Source organism: Callithrix jacchus, chromosome 15 (assembly GCF_049354715.1).
Source record: "Callithrix jacchus isolate 240 chromosome 15, calJac240_pri, whole genome shotgun sequence".
Classification (NCBI taxonomy): domain Eukaryota; kingdom Metazoa; phylum Chordata; class Mammalia; order Primates; family Cebidae; genus Callithrix; species Callithrix jacchus.
In genome coordinates this window covers 54,231,150-54,247,983 of record NC_133516.1, presented here as the reverse complement: position 1 = coordinate 54,247,983, position 16,834 = coordinate 54,231,150, and the positions used below count along the sequence as shown (strand labels likewise).

Sequence of the window (16,834 nt, the reverse complement as noted above, 5' to 3'; positions counted from 1 at the left end):
CAGGCACACACACATACACACACACACACACACACACACACACACACACTCCATCAGACAATGCCAGGTTATGCTAATGGTGTATAGAAAGATAAAGCAGGCTGACGGTGGCAGTGACTGGCAGTTATGCTATGTAAGATGTCCTAGTCAGGGAAGTCTTCCCTGAAGAAGAGGTGTTTAGCATCCACCTGTACCATGATAGCAATGGAACCGTGGGAATATCCGGGGGAGAACAGGAAGAAAGGCCCTGAGGAGGGGCCAGGTTTGGGAGGAAACAGCAAGAGACCTGGTGACCTAGAGCTGAGCTGGTGGTGAAGAAGCCAGGGTGGCTGAAGTTAGCAGGCCTTGAAGGCCAGGGTCAAGATCCTGGATTTTCATCTAAATGTCATGAAGGTCATCTGAGGAGTTTGAGCAAGTGAATCAACATCTTAAAAGGTTTATGTCTTGACTGTGGTTTTGAGAGAAGACTAAAGAATCATGGTAATCACAAAGTCAATGGCCAAATATTTCTTGCTGTCTACCTGCTGGGCACATGGTGGCTTCCTGTTCATGCTTCCTGTTGTGCAGAGTGGCCATGCGACTCTGTTGTGAGCACGAGTCACTGTGTCACTTCCCGGCTAGGCAGCTGGTTGCCAGAATGAGTGCCTCCAGAGCTCCTTTACGGACACCAAGGATGTTCAAACTGGATGCAGCTTAGAAAGCCTGGGTCTCTGTGCTGTTATCACAAAATACTCAAGACTGGGTAATTTATAAAGAACAGAAATTCATTGTCTTACAGTTCTGGAGGTGGGGAAGTCCAAGATCAAGGCGCTAGCATTTATTGAGGGCTGCTCTCTGCTTCCAGAGTGGCACCTTGAACACTGCATCCTCCAGAGGGGAGGAATGCTGTGTCTTCACATGGCAGAAGGCAGAAGGGCAAAGAGGATGAACTTCCTCCACCGTGCCCTTTTATAGCAGCATTAATCCATGCATGAAATTAGAGCCCTCATGACCTAAACACCTCTGCAAATGCCCTGCTTCCCAACATTGTTGCATTGGGAATTAAATTTCCAACACATGAAATGTGGGGGACACATTCAGACTATCACAGCCTAGGTCCAAAGAGTGAGGAGAGAAAGGGTGGAAGTGTCGACATGCAGATATATGGCTTCAGCAAGAAATCCCTTTAATCACTTTGTTGGGATAAATCACGAGGATTTGGGAGTGCTACCACAGCATAATCAAGCATATCCTGACAGTACAGAGTGCAAGAAGGGAAGCCTAGAAGTTCTTCTCTTTTCGGTTAGGAGACTGAGAAGTAATCCTAGGTTGAATTGGAGTGACAGCAATAGAGATAATGGAAAGTGGTCAGATTCAGGATATATACTGAAGGTCACGTGCAAAGGCTGGACTGATGTAGGGTATAAGAAAAAGAGAGAAGTCAGGCCGGGCTCGGTGGCTCACGCCTGCAATCCCAGCACTTTGGGAGGCGGAGGCGGGTGGATCACGAGGTCAAGGGATGGAGACCATCCTGGTCAACATGGTGAAACCCCGTCTCTACTAAAAATACAAAAAAATTAGCTGGGCGTGGTGGCGCGTGCCTGTGATCCCAGCTACTCAGGATGCTGAGGCAGGAGAATTGTCTGAACCCAGGAGGCAGAGGTTGCGGTGAGCTGAGATCGCGCCATTGCACTCCAGCCTGGGTAACAAGAGGGAAACTCCATCTCAAAAAAAAGAAAAAAGAAAAAGAGAGAAGTCAAAAATAACTCCAAGGATTATGGCTGAATAATTGGGTAAATTGCTGAGAAGAAGAATACTCTGGAAAGGATAGGATTATTTGCAGTGCCAGGCACACAGCAAAGCTACAAAATGCTCACTCTTATGGTTATTACTTTAAGAGGGGAAGGAATATGGAATGTAGATGTGTGGGGAACTTTTCAATCCAGAGTTACTGAGATGTAACTTACATACAGTAAAATTTGCTTACCTTTTTTCAGAGACAGGTTCTTGTTCCATCTCTCAGGTTGCAGTGCAGTGGCCTGATCATAGTTCACTGCAGCCTCGAACTTCTAGGCTCAAGCAATCTCCCTGCCTCAGCCTCCTAAGCAGCAAAATTTATTCTTTTTGGTATGCAGGTTTGAGTTTTGACAAATGCATTCTATCTTGTAAGCCCCGCCATGGTTAAGATGTAGACAATTTCCACTCTCCACATTCTTTTTTGCTGCCACTTCTTTGTAGTCAAATCTTCCCTCCACCCCAACCCCTGGCAACCACTGATCTGTCCTCTATCCGTTTAATTTTGCCTTTTCCAGAAAGTTATGTAAATGGAACCACACAGTATGTGACCTTTTGAGACTGGGTTTTTTCACTTAGGATGATGTATTTGAGATTCATCCATGTTGCATAGGTCAGTAATGTGTTCCTTTTAATTGATGAGTAGTATTCCATGGAACAAATGTGCCACAATTTGTTTATCATATTGCCAGCTAAAGGGCATTTGGGTTGTTTCCAAGTTTTGGTGATTATGAATAAAGATGCTATAAATATCTGAGAACAGGTTTTTATGTGAACATATGTCTTCATTTCTTTTGGTAAATCCCTAGGAGTGGGATTGCTGGCTCATATGGTAAGTGTATGTTTAACTTTATAAGAAACTGCCAAGCCAAACTGTTTTTCCAGAGGAACTGTACCATATTGCACTCCCACTGGCAATGTGTGAGGGTCACCACATCCTCCTCAGCACTTGAGATTGTCAGGTGTTTTTTTTTTTTTTTCCATTCTGATGTGCAGTGATGTCTCTTTGTGGTTTTAATTTGCATTTCCCTAATGAATAATGATGCTGAGCATCTTTTCATGTACTTTTTGTGCATTTGCACATCTTTTGGTGGAATGTCCACTCACATCTCTTGCTCATGTTTTCATTAGGTGGCTTGTCTTCTTATCACACAGTAAAAGCTCTTCATATATTCTGGATATAAGTCCAGATGTGTGTGTTGCAAATTATTTTCTCTATCTTTGATTTGTCCTTTCATATTCTTAACAGTGTCTTTCAGAGAGCAGAAGTTTTTAACTTGATGGTGTAGAAGCTATCAACTTTTTCTTTTATGGATCATGCTTTTTGTTTCACATCTAGGAAACCTTTGCCTACCCAAGGCCACAAAGATTTTCTCTCATGTCTTCTTCCAGACATTTTATAGGTTTAGGTTTTACATGTTGCTATATGATAGAGTTTGAGTTACTTTTTGTCTGTAGTGCGATATATAAACCAGGACAATTTTGACTTGTGATATTTCCTACTGTGGAAGAGGCAGATTAATGAAACTTCACATCTCTGATAAGCACGTGCACAGATGACATTGTAAAATGTCACCATGTTACAAAATCTGGTGAAGGTTCAAAGCAGATGGTCAGGGAAGTTCCACCTCGCTCTGACTCCAGCGTGCTTCTTTAGAAGTTAATCCTATCTTCAGCATTAGTCTCCAGATGTCCCCAGTGATACCAGCACAAGCCTGAGACTCTAAGTGAAAAGAACTGGGTCTCTTCCTAAGACCCTCCAGCTCCAGGTAGGTAGTTGCTCCAAGCAATAGTTTTCTTTCTTAAGCCACTGAAAGAACATTCTGTGCAAAGTAGGGCATTAATTCCTAGCGATTAGGATTGACATCTTAACCTTTCTGGCTTCACTGCTTCTCAGGTGGTTTTTTCAGTCACATTGTGATACTGTTTTCTCCTTTCTCTTCCCCTCAGTCACACATAACTCCAAAAGCTTCATTAAGGTCATTGAGGTCTTGGTGCCCTTAAAACTTCAAGGATAAAATCAGCAAGGGGAGAGAATTGAGAAATCAACACCAAATTGCCAACTGGTAATTTGGCCAATTGAGGATGTTTTAGGAACGGCAACCACCACATACTATTGCCATCCTTCCATTAAAGAAGGGATGCTTAAATTACCCAAACCTCTGAGAAAAGAAAAAAAGTGAAAGAACATAATCTCAGAATAAAAAACAGTCTTTCCCACGAATCAATCACTGGTAATTTATCTGGTTATAGAAAGTACTCATATATTTACCCCTTATTTTTCTCATTTCACTGCAGATTGTTGAAAATGTTACCCCAGACTACGGTGTGGAACTCAGACCATAAAAAGGTGTATTATGGGTGGGGCCAGGGTAAGCACTGAGGTGTTTGGAGGAAGCCTTTTTTCCTCACTTGTTTATAATACCTTCATTAGGGATTCCTAAGGTTCAAAGTCCTGGGCTTAGCGAGTATTCAGGTTTCCCTCCAGGGAGTAGCACTTGAAAATTTAAAGGCTGGAGAAAGCCGAGTTGATAACTTTCCAGACCTTCCCACTGGCAAGCCTCAGTGGCTTTCTCTTCTTTCTTGAGCTGAAGAAAGGAAGGAAGCCCACCCAAGCTGCCCTTCATGGTCTGAATCTGAGCCATTTTAAAGGTCCTTCCGCTACTTCCCCTCCCCCAAGGAGTCTGCTCCTCCCAGCATGTAATTCATTAAGGCAGACACTGACAGTCCCAGGAAGACATATTCCAGGTAAACCCATCAATGGCTTCCGTGGCATTCAGGATAGTGACCTCACTCCCAGCTTAGTCCCTGCTCTGCCATATAGATCATATCCAGCGCCTGCCTCTCCAGCCCCATTTCTCCTCTCTCGCGCCACTCTGGCCACAGCTGCTTGCCTTTAGCTCCTCCAAAGCACCAGACCCCTGACTGCCTTTGCCTTGTTTTCTTGTTGGCAACTTACACTTTTTCAGGGGAGCTTCCCTCTCCCCCAAAACTGGCTACATCAACACCCTTCCTCTCTTACCACCCTCTCACCTCTCATCTTGTATTTTGTCTTTGTAGCAATTGTCACAATTGTAATTACTTGTATACTGTCTGTCTCCTCAACTAGGAGGTAAAATCCAAAAGATTAGGAACGAAGTGTATTTTGTTTATCTGATCTTTCTTTCCCTGGCACTAGCGTGATAGCTAGTTCCTGCTCAATATATTGTTAAATGAAAGAGATTCTTTTCAACGAATGTACACTAGTCACTGTTCTAGGCACTTGATATATACTAGTGGTGGAGGGAAACACAACAGAAAAACAAAATCCCTACCATCATGAAACATATATCGTACTGGGGCAGGGACCCGCTTAAACAAGATAACTGAACTGTGGGGTATGTTAGAGAGAAAGTCTCCTCATCATAAGAGCCAAAAGTAGGGTATGGTAAGGAGAGAAAAGTAGAGCACAACAGAGGGACATGAGACATCAAGTTGTGGGTTGGTATATGAAATTTTTAGATTGGGCCAGGTGCGGTGGCTCATGCCTATAATCTCAACAAATTGGGAGGCTTAGGCTGGAGGATGGCTTGAGCCCAGGAGCTTGAGACCAGCCCAGTCAATACAGCAAAGCCATCTCTCTACTTTAAAAAAAAAATACAAAAATTAGCTGGGTGTGGTGTTACATGCCTGTAGTCTCAGCTACCAGGGAGGCTGAGGTGGGAGAACTGCCTGAGCTCAGGAGGTTGAGGCTATAGTGAGCTATGATCATGTCACTGCACTCCAGCCTGGATGACAGAGCAAGACTGTCTCCAAACAAAAACAAAAACCCAAAACACACAAAACATGTAGAGCAGGTGAGCAGGGAAAACCTCACTAAGGATGTGACTTTTGAGTTAAGACCTGAAGGAATTGAGGCAGCTGACACTGAATGTGGGTATCTGCGCAAAGAGCATTCCAAGCCAAGGAAGCAGTGAGTGCGAAGGCCCTGAGGCCCTGAAGGTAGGGAACAGTTTTAGGAACAGCCAAGAAGCCGGTGTGAGTGAAGCCAATGAGGGGAAGGAAGTCAAAATAGACTTTGAATCTGTCTTCCGTACAAACATTATACCGAACATTTCTTGGCCAATGCTTCTAACTAGAATCTACACTAAAACCACAGGTTTCAAATAATTTTTTTCCTCTTTGAAACAGAATCTTGCTCTGTTGTCCAGGTGGGAGTTCAGTGGCATGATCTTGGCTCACTATAACCTCTGCCTGCCTCCCATGCTCAAGTGATCCTCCCACCTCAGCCTTGCGATTAGCTGGGACTATGGGCATGCAACACCACGTCTGGCTAATTTTTGTATTTTTTGTAGAGACAGGGTTTTGCCATGTTGACCAGGCTGGTCTTGAACTCCTGGCCTCAAGTGATACACTCGCCTCGGCCTCGCAAATAATTTTTAAAGCAGTAGAATCCTTCCATCAAATGAAATGTGAAATGGAGCTTCAAGGGAGGAAACAGAGGAGTAGGGCTGGGCTGTGAACTCTCACTGGTACTCTCACTCCATACTGTCCAAGACAACACCTGAGAGGAAGATTTTAGTTCCCCACCCAGCTCAGCCTGCAAATCCCTGCTCCAGAATGACAGTACGCTCTGCCTAGTGCCACAGCACTCTGGAGCACGCTGTACCAGAAGTAGTCCCATTTGGCTCTTATAACTACGAGGAGACTTTCAATAGATATTTGCCTCCAACATCTGAATGAAATTAGAGCCTCTAAAGTTATATCCACATGGTGACCCTTGGGTCTGATAAGTTCGTAGAGATTAGTTCTCTACTCTGAAATTATTTTTTCTTAAACACATTTTTAAAAACTTTTTCTTTTTTGAAAATATAACACAAGACAAAGATACACTAAAAGAGTCGCTCTCCTATGGATAAATTACAGTTTATTTGCAATGGAATTCGACACACTTAAGCAAACAAACAAAAATGAACTATTGATGTAGGCAACAAAGTGGATGGATATCACAAATACGCTGAGAGAAAGGTGGCAGTCTGACACAAGAGTACAGACCATATGACCCCTGCATATGACTTTAAAGAATAGGTAAAACTGGCCGGGCATGGTGGCTCATACCTGTAATCCCAGTACTTCGGGAGGCCGTGAAAGGGGCCGTGAAAGTCATGAGGGCAGGCTCAAGACTAGCCTGGCCAAGATGGTAAAATGCTGTCTTTACTAAAAATACAGAAATTAGCCAGGCACAGTGGTGGGCACCTGTAATCCTAGCTACTTGGGAGGCTGAGGCAGAAGAATTGCTTGAACCAGGGAGGCAGAGGTTACAGTGAGCCGAGATCTCTGCACTCTAGCCTGGGCGATGCAACAAGCGTCTGTCAAAAAAAAAAAAAAAAAGAATAGGCAAAACAAATCTTTGGTGACAGAAGTTGGAATTGTGGTTACCTAAGTGAGGGATGACTCACTGGGAGGATAATAAAATGTTTTATATATTGTTCTAATGGTGGAAACAAGGGTGTAGATGTATGCACTAAGCTGCAGTGTGAAGATTTGTGTATATTTGATGTATAGAATAACAACAAAGTCTCCTTTCCACTGCGTATGGCTCCCAGCTACCTCCCCGGAGGCCACTCTTCTAGTGAGGGTTTCTTAGTGCCCCATTTCTTTCACGACCTTCTTGCCAGGGGCAGAGTCCCGGGAGCATGCCAGGGAGACACCAGAGGCCAAGGCTGCTCCATGGCCGGCTGCACTGGGCCATGGCTTGTGTACATGCCCTTTGGCTTTCTATGGCCCTTTTACCCCTAGAACCCCATCCCTCTCTCTTCCTCTTCCTTCTTTCATCCCTCCCCTAAAGAGGCAGCTGTGGAATTGAGGCCTGAGAGGTTGCTGACCCTAGCTAAACAGTGTTGCTTCTCCTGACCCTCCTGGGTGTGCCAGCCTGGAGAGGACACTGCGTGCTGATCAAGTTTATTGTTGACACATTCCTTCCCTCTTTTGTTCTCTCCCTTCTGATCCCTGGACTGATCCTAGGACTTCTTGCTCCCTGGGTGCTCAGTCTCAGCGAGCTTCCCGAGTCGCAAGCCCCGGTGTGCTTCCCTTCCTTGGAGCAATTCTGATAACAACCTATTTTGAATTTGCATATAAACCAGGCGGAGGCTCTGTCTTATCTCCAACCCTTCCCACCCCCGGCCCCAACTCTTACCATCATTATAAGACTGCGTCCCTCCCACAACCTGGGGCTTCAGCCCAGCTGAGTATGTCTTTTATCTTATCATCTGGGGTCCACCTCCAACCAGACCTACCCGCCTGAGGACAGAGGGTCCTGACACTTTCAAGTCAATTTGGCAAGCGTTTTTAGAACAGGGCAGAAAGTGAAGGGCATTCCTTGTTCCTCGCCTTCAAAAATCTAACGCAGGGGAAATGGTGCACAATTCAGGCCCAGTTATAAAAGCTCCTGGTACCTAATATCTCGTTTTGCTCCTTCGTAAATGCCAGGCATCCATCAGCGAGCTTTCCATGCATAATTTCTCTTAATTTTCAAAACAACCCCGGGAGGCGGATTAGCCCCATTTTGGAGATGAAGGAACCGAGGCACGAGGTTTTAATGCGGGTAAGTGGTCGCCAGAATTTGAATTGCAACTTCCCTAAGGAAACCTCATATTTAGACTCTGGGGTCGAGGAGGATCCCAAGAGGAGTCCGCCAGCAGAAGCTCAGAGTCTGGCCTGGGGCATTTAGTTATGCCACACCCTTTCTGCACAGTTCTCTCCCGCGTCAGGGGCCTGACAGGGAGGGGGCTTCGGGCCAACGTCTCGGCTGAAGGCAGGGACTTCAGAAGAGACAGATACAAAGCTCCGCGTGGCAGAGGAACAGAACGGCGTGGGGAAACGCGGTCCAAAGGAGGCCCTTGTCGGTCCCCAGGGTACTGCAAGCCTCGAGGCACTGCGAGCGGCGAGGCTGCTGCAAGCTCCCGCGGCGCGCGCAAACTGCGTGGAACTACTTCCCCGGGGCGGCTTCGGAGCCGGGGTACCGGCAACAGCCCCACGGCGCGGCCGTGAGGGGCCGGGAGCCAGTTGCCAGCTCCCGGGCGCGGCCACGTGCGCCCCGCCGGGCTTGCACGCTCCGCCGCGCCGGGCCGCGGGGCCACCGGCAGGCACGCGCGCCCCCAGCGCGCACACACTCCCGGGCACGCACACCGACGGCCCGGCCCACGTCCGCCACGCCCCGCCTTCCCCCGCGCCCCGCCCCCGCCCTCTCGGCGCCGGCCGCCGCCCTCCCATTGGCCGCACGGCGCGTGACGCGCGGCGCCCGGCCCCGCCCCTCGTCAGTCACTCGGCGGAGGCGGCGCTGGCGGGGACTAGTCTCGTCCGGAGACTGGCAGCGGCGGCGGCGGCGGCGGCCGGAGCTCGAGCCCCAGCGGCTGAGGGCGGGCGGGCGGGCGCGGGGGAGGGAGGGGGGCCGGTCCGCGACGACTCCCCGGACGGCGTTTTTCCTCCGAGCGGCGCCGGTTTCTGCTTGGGGGGGGCGGGGGTACAGCCCATCCATGACCATGGGCGACAAGAAGAGCCCGACCAGGTACCTGCTCCGAGCGGAGGGGGCGGAAGGGGAGGGAGGGCTGGGGGCGGGCGGGGGCCGGCGACGACTAGGCCCCGGAGCCACCCGGGGCGGGGGGAGGCGCTGCTAAGATGGAGATCCGGGGGCGGGGGGAGGCGGCGGGCGGTGGCGGCGGCGGCGGCGGCGGGAGGCGGTGTCGCTCCCGCTCGGGGCCGGCGGCCGTGCGCGCCGCAGCCATGGCGGCTCCTCCTCAGCCGCCCTCCGCCGCCGCCGCCGCCGCCGCCGCCACTCTTCCCAGACAAAGGGAGATTTAACCAGGTGGGGAGGGAGGGAGGGCGCGAGCTTGGGAGGGGATAGGGAAGGAGGCGGCCCACTCCCCGCCGCCGGCCTCGGGCTGCCCCTGCGCGCCCCCTCCAGATCCGGCCCGCGGCTCCCCTCCCGGCCCCCCCAGCCCCACGCTCAAGTCCACAAGTCCGCCCGCTTCCTGCGCCCGCCGCGGCCCTTCCCGGGGCGCCGCCGCCACCGCCTGGTGTGCGAGGCTATCCGGCCCGGGCCCGGGGCTTGCAGGATGCCGGTGGGGGCGCCCCGTTCCCTTCCTCGCTCCCTCATCCAGTCCCCGGAAAGGATGGGTGGGTGGTCGCCCGAGCGAAGTTTCCAGCGCTGGATTCCTGCGAAATTACGACGGCTTACCAGCGCCTGTGTTTTGCTGTCTTTTCCCCGTTTTCCTGCTCCCTGCCTCTTTCCCCCACTCCCCACTCCTCCGAAGGCCAAAAAGACAAGCGAAACCTGCCGCAGACGAAGGCTTTTGGGATTGTAGCGTCTGCACCTTCAGAAACAGTGCCGAAGCCTTTAAATGCAGCATCTGCGATGTGAGGAAAGGCACCTCCACCAGGTACTTGAAGATCTGTGTTGCCTTTTGTTAAAGGACTTTTTTTTTTTTTTTTTTTTTTTTTAAGTGAGGGAGAGGGTAGTGAGCCTTACTTTCTGCCCTCTTTCCAACTTGTTGATTACGGCTTTTTTTTTTTTTTGCTTTTGTTTTTTGCGTTTGGTGATGGGTTGTGTGTGTTTTTGAGTTGAGTGTATTAAGTGTTGGGTGAAAAGCCTTGTGTTCAGTAAATGATTTATGGGAGGGAATTTTTCCAGGTTTTCATCTTATTTCAAACAGACACTGGATTTATTTGACACTTGTGTCTGTTGGCTTATTGGCATTGGCTCGGGAAGCGAGGAAGCAGTACTATCGCTATGGATTGTAGGACATAAACCTTTTTATTTTTGCCATGTGCAGAATGGTTTTACTTTGCCTGTCGCTGGTTATTTTTCTCTTGTCTGAGAAATTTGGGTGGGGGGTAGTAAGTAAGACTGGCTGTGCTTTTCCTGTCTTGAGCTGCAAATGTCTGTTATTTTCTTGCACTTGAAAATAAATGTCGGTATTTGATGAAGTAAGTGCATTTTGTGGGAGGCTGAGCTGTCAGTTTTTTTTTTTTTTTTTTTTTTTGACTAGTTTATGTAGGGCGATGATGGGGAACGATTTTGTAAAAGGGTGAAATGACCAGTGACTATATGGAAGTTTGTGTTTAAAGCTTTATTATGTTGGAAGAATTCCTTTTCATTTTGACAAAGATAGTAAACTGCATGTGATACTAAAACAAGTTGAACTACTTTAGATTTAACATTCATATATACTTGGATAAAATGTCAGACTGATTCGTAGTCTTCCCGTTGTCTTTTAACTTGTATCTGAAATTTGTTTCATTGGTGTTAGAGTTAGAAGTTAAACTGCTCTTGGTATTATTTAATGAACAGACATTGGGGGTGTGTGTGAGAGACAGTTGAGTTTTCGGTGGATCCTTTAGAACATTAAGGTTAATTGCCAAAAGTCTCATTTCATCAGGTAGTTGTTTTTGGATTGGTGATGTTCCAGTATGACTGTAGTAGTACTTCACAGTTCCAACTGGATATTGTTCTTTGATCAGATGAATGTGTCATGTTAAGGTTTCATTGGTTTATTTATACCTGGGATTAAATAGGATTATTGGACAACCTAAAAGAGCAACTTTGGGATTAATTGGCCTACTTACTGGTTCTGTGAATTCCACTAACTGTTTGAATAGAGACCTTTGAATAAAAATACTCAAGAACTGAAAATATTACCCCATAGGTTGCTTTACGTACATTTTTGTCTGTGTATTTATCATGGAATGTATTTAAAGTAAAAAACACTCATCAGTAGTTTCCTAGATTTTGTTTTGCTGTCTAAAATAGGGAATTCCATCAAATGGCATGAAAGTTTTCAGAAACGTATTTGTTATTTAAAGCAATAGCGATTGTATATTATTTATGAGTAATGTAGAATCTACATGTAAAAATGTAGAATCCCTCAGAGGCCAAACCTCTTTATTGTGGTTTTGCTTTGAGTGTTACTGTAGATGGTGTTCAAGTAAATGACTAGGAAACTCCTAAGAACTTGAGAATCTTATTGGTGAAGAAAAACATAAACCAAATTCAAAAGTTTATGTCTGATTTATTGCTGGGAATCATATCTCATAGTGAAATGCATTTCGGTTTTTTGGAAGCACATGGAAGGTTTTGACTTTTAAAGACAATATATATGTTTAAAGTTTTTTGACAGCTGCAGATGACAGTTGAAACTTAGTTTAAAAATATTGGATTATTTATTAACAGTGAAAATGTTTGAGTATTCAGGAACACAGAAATGCATCTATTTTAAGGGTGTTTGGGTAATTTTCTGATGTCGTTGAATAGGATTTGAATACAGATTTAACAGTTCTGAGGACTGAAAACTGTCCATTCATGACCATCTTAGCTAGGCCACAGTTTGTTTCATTTTGGTTATTGTCAATATTTTGGTGTTTTTAATCTATTCAGAAGTCATCATTGGTTGGAATGTAAATGATGTTTTGGTTTTCCTGCATTATGGACAGGTTTTCATCCTATTCTATCTTTTGTGGTAAAACTGTTGGTTAATCTCTTTGTGATACTGGTTACTGCCATGTTTTTTTCTTGGGCCTCATGTAGATATATATTTTTTGGTACCTTAAAGGTTTGATAAGAACTTGACATTTTCTGTCTTGCATAGTTTTAATCAGACTTGGTGTTGATGGCAGTAGAAAATTTGGGTTTTGGATGCTGGGTAGTAGGCAAATATTCGTGATTTTTAGAGTAATTTGTTTCCTGGCCCACAAATTATGTTTTATTGCTATGAGCTGGTGTCATGTATTTTAAGAATTCTAGCTAGTTGGCTAGCTGGTGGTTATTTTGCAGTTTTTGATCGTTCTTGTCACGGTCATCATCATCTACCAGTCAACCATAGAAACCACCTATGACTTAGTGGTAGGCTAGTGTGATAGAGAACTATATTTGCCCTTGGAGGGTAGAATATGTATTCCCAATCAAATCAAATATGTATCTGATTTGATTGGGAAAATACTGCCATTCATCCAAAGAACATTTACTAAATTCATAGGATGTGAAAGATGATGCAGAAGTGATTGGAGAAAGGAGAGGGGAGTGTTAAAATGTTGATAAGCCATGTGTGGGAATGACCGTAAGGCTTTATGGAAGGTGTAAAGTACTTTAGGAGGTCAGAGCTTTAGGGAATCCGTTAGAAGGATTCTTTCTTCCCCATTTCTTTTGGACAAGGAGAATTAATTTTTACAAAATCACCTGTCGTCTTTTAACTATTACCATATGCGTCAGATATTTTTAATTCTGCAGGTGGAATTGTGAAGGTGATTGGGAATGAGGTCTTTTTTCCTTTTTGGAGCAGCAATAGAGCAGAATGGAGGATGAGATGGTGTTGAGGAATCTGTTAAAGGAATAAGGTGGCCCAGGCGGGGGGTGGGGGGGAGCAGGACAGATCTATATTTTAGATGTATTATCAATGTGTGTCAGGTATCTCTGGTTCTTTGATACACTTGTTTTTCTAACTAGACTCTCTACTTTATGCCTTTCTGGTTATATGTATATTTTTTTCTGGAGACAGGGTCTCACTGTCACCCAAGCTAAAGTGCAGTGGCATGATCATGGCTCACTACAGCCTCAACCTCCCTGGCTCAAGCAGTTCTGCCTCCGCCGCCTGAGTAGCTGGGTCTATAGGTGTGCACCACCACATCTGGCAAAGTTTTATATTTCTTCTAGAGACAGGGTTTCACCCTGTTGCCCAGGTGGGGTCTTGAACTCCCGGGCTCAAGTCATCCTCCTGCCTTGCAGGTGTGAGTGATAATTTACATATAACCCCCATTGTAAGTGTGCAAATCAATGATTTCTAGTCATTTTAAAGATTTGTACAGTCATCACCACAACCTAGTTTTAGAACATTTCCATCGTGTCAAATGGTTTCCTCAGATCCCTTCTGTAACTCCTTCAACACAACAGGATGGAGACGTCATGGGCAACAGGTGTTGCTTCCCTACCATGCTGATGTACTCTGAACCTTTCAGGGTAGAAAATAAAAGAGTGTATGGTAGAATGTGTGTGTAAGGTGGCAGTTGGCTGGGGGAGAAACACTATTATCCCTAAGTGGTAGCTAAAGTAGTATTTCTTATCCTGCTTTGTGAGTCTCAAGAAAGAGGATACCAGCTTTTAAAAGTAGAAGAAAGAAACTACAAATGCCTAAATGTACCCAACTGTTTTTATTTTGTGTTTTTTTATTTTCCACCTTCCTACACTTCCAGCTGATGTTCTTTACTCTTTTTGTAGAGACGGGGTCTTGCTCTGTTGCTCAGGTTGGTCTTGAGTTTTTGGTCTCGAGTGATCCTCCTGCCTTGGCCTCCGAAAGTGCTGGGATTTGCCCAGCTCCTAACTGTTGTTTTGTTAAGTTGCATTTCTCAGGATTGGGCAGAGTAACTTCCTAGACTTGGTGATTTAATTTTACTTTTGTGGTCTTGTTATTTCTCTGCATTCAGTGTTACCTTAATTGAAAAATAAAAATGACCAAGACGTTGCTGAATATCGTTGTTGATTAGTGTTTGTTCCCTTGATAGTAGTCTTGCATTTTTTCCTTCAGCTACTCCTTAATCACACTTACCTGCAAAATTGGAAAATTTTTGCTTTGGCTAATTACCATATGTTTAGAACTTGCTAGTCTTCAACTCCAGAAATTGATCACTGGGTTGAGTTGAGATCAGGTTTTATTTTATCCCTGTTTATTTGAGTACTGCCCCTCTGAAAAGTTTACCTTTTTTAGAGCTTTTATAGACAAGTATCAGTGAGGAAGTTACTTTAGATGTAGAATAAAATTGTGTAGAAATAATTATTTTTGAAAACAGTTGGAATTGAGGATGTTGGAAGTGTTGCAGAAGCAGCTGTTTTGTATGTAATGCTTCCCTTGTTTGAGAACTTACCAATTTTTTGCACTTGTAACTTTGGACTATCCCCATCTTAAATTTAGTTACTCTGACAACCCAGAATCTCTTGAGTAGTCATGAAGGATTAATGTCCTTATGATCTTTGCTGGAAGCTTCAGAAAGGCATCATCCTGTGATGCTTTTTAAGTAGAAAAACTCTCAGAAATAAGATACGGTACCTACACTGGGCAGAGCCACACCTCTTACCCATGTTTTCTGTTGATCCACAGCAGTGGTTTTGCTCCTTTGGTCACATTGGTTTTGTTGTAGTGTTTGTCTTTCATAAAAATTCTCCATAAAAAATACATAACAATTACCTGTCTTCCAAATCAAACTTTATCAAATCTTTCAACCTGAAAGCTGGTACAATTTCAAGATCATTCTTAGCCAGGAACAGAGTAATAATTTATTTTGTGTTTGCTGTTGCATTGGATTTACTGATTTATTGGTAGTGACTTGATCTTATGTGTACTTGGTGACCTTAAAGTAAATTACCTGGGTAGTTGCGGTCTTTTGACAAGTTTTTATTGAGCACACAGCCATTTGCGCTCCGGGTGTACAGTGGTATAAAGACAGACCAGGTCGCTGTTCTTACAGAGCTTGAAATTCTATGGACAGGAAGAGAAAATAAACAGAAAAATAAAAATTTCAGCTAGCGACAAGTGCTATGAAGAAATTAAGAGCCAAATAAGGAACTATAGAGTGATGAGAACTGGGCGGAGTGACTGCTTTATAGACAATGTTGAGATTAATGCGTTTACTTTTTTAGGAAAAAGTAATGCTACTTTCTTTTGGAACCAGGGATAATTCTTATGTAGGTTTACCTGTGTCATTTAGCTCAGTTGGTTGGGGACGGACAGACAGCTTTCAAGTTTGGAGCCTTTGTGCATAGGTTACTAAACATAGTTGCATGCTATATACTTAAACCCAGGCCAGCTAATTTACTAGTATTTCTATTAATCATTAGGATGGTAGATTATGAATGGATTCACTTACATATTATTTATTCACATGACATATATTTGTGTATTTAAGTTGGTGCTGAAGAAAATTCCACGATTAGGAAAAACTTTCTCAAGTAGCTGTGGTTTACCAAAATAGTTATCAGAACTAATTCAGTTCATTAGTAGTTCAGGAATGGTAGGTCTCTCCTGTGTCGTAAATGACTTGAACTAATACATTCTACAGTCTTTCTAGCTCTTGTTTTCTCTTTTGCCTCATCACCCATGCTTTTTCTCTTTGTGGCATCTTCCGTGTTTCATAATTTGTTCTCCCATTCCCCTTTTTACCTATAGATATAAGCTTTTTGAACTGTAGCCTACATAGAAGTGCACAAATCATAAGTGTAAAGATTTGGTAAACTTCTACAAAATGAGGACACCTTTGCAACTAGCACCCAGATTGATTTTTTTTTTTTTTTTTTGACCCAGGCTAGAGTGCGGTGGAGTGATCACAGCTCACTGTAGCCTCTACTTTAGGGCCCAAGTAATCCTCTCACCTCAGCCTCCTGAGTAGTTGGGACCATAGACATGTGCCATCATGCCTGGCACATTTTTAAGAATTTTTTTTGTATGCGTGAGACAGGGTCTGCCTATGTTGCCTAGGCTAGTCTTGAACTTCTGGGCTCAAGTGATCCTCCTGCCTCAGCCTCCCTAAGTGCTGGTATTAGAGGCATGAGCCACTGTGTTGCCTTGCACCTAGATTCTTAAAGAGAACATTACTGGAAACCCCTTGTACACTGTCCCCTGTGGGCCACCTCCCCCACCCCCATCCTGTCTTTTAATACTAGAGATTAGTTGTGCTTGTTTTTGAACTTTATGTGAGTGGAGTATACTATGTACACAGTACACAGTACATACTGTATTTATCACTGTGTATATACAGCATACTCCACAGTGAGTGAAACAAGCCAGACTCAAAAGTGTACATACTGTTATGTACCATTTTGCTCAGTAGCCACAGTGTATAACTGTGGTACATACGGTATGTACACTTCTGAATCTGGCTTGTTTCACTCATGGTTAGGTTTTCAGGATTCATCCATGTTGTTGTTTGCAATTCTTGCTTATTTTACCAGGCTGTTTTATCCTAAGAATATTTAGGCATTCAACTCTGCATGCAGACCCTTCCTTACACATTCTAGTGAGAGGACCTGTCTTCACCCTGTGTT

The 16,834-nt window shown here is 44.8% G+C and overlaps 1 protein-coding gene across 2 annotated transcripts in view; it reads left to right on the top strand.

Annotated features, from left to right (window-relative positions):
• The first annotated feature begins 9,103 nt into the window (after positions 1-9,103).
• The window catches only part of RYBP (RING1 and YY1 binding protein), a 72,353-nt gene continuing 64,622 nt past the window's right edge, over positions 9,104-16,834 (top strand). The window contains exons 1-2 of one of the 2 annotated variants that reach the window (XM_035276106.3): positions 9,104-9,319; positions 10,065-10,190. In XM_035276106.3, the coding sequence (XP_035131997.1) occupies positions 9,288-9,319; positions 10,065-10,190 (158 nt within the window). In that variant the 5' untranslated portion in view covers positions 9,104-9,287. Of the gene's footprint in view, positions 9,320-10,064; positions 10,191-16,834 lie in introns of those variants that run through there. The other variant, XM_035276108.3, reaches the window with a different exon arrangement.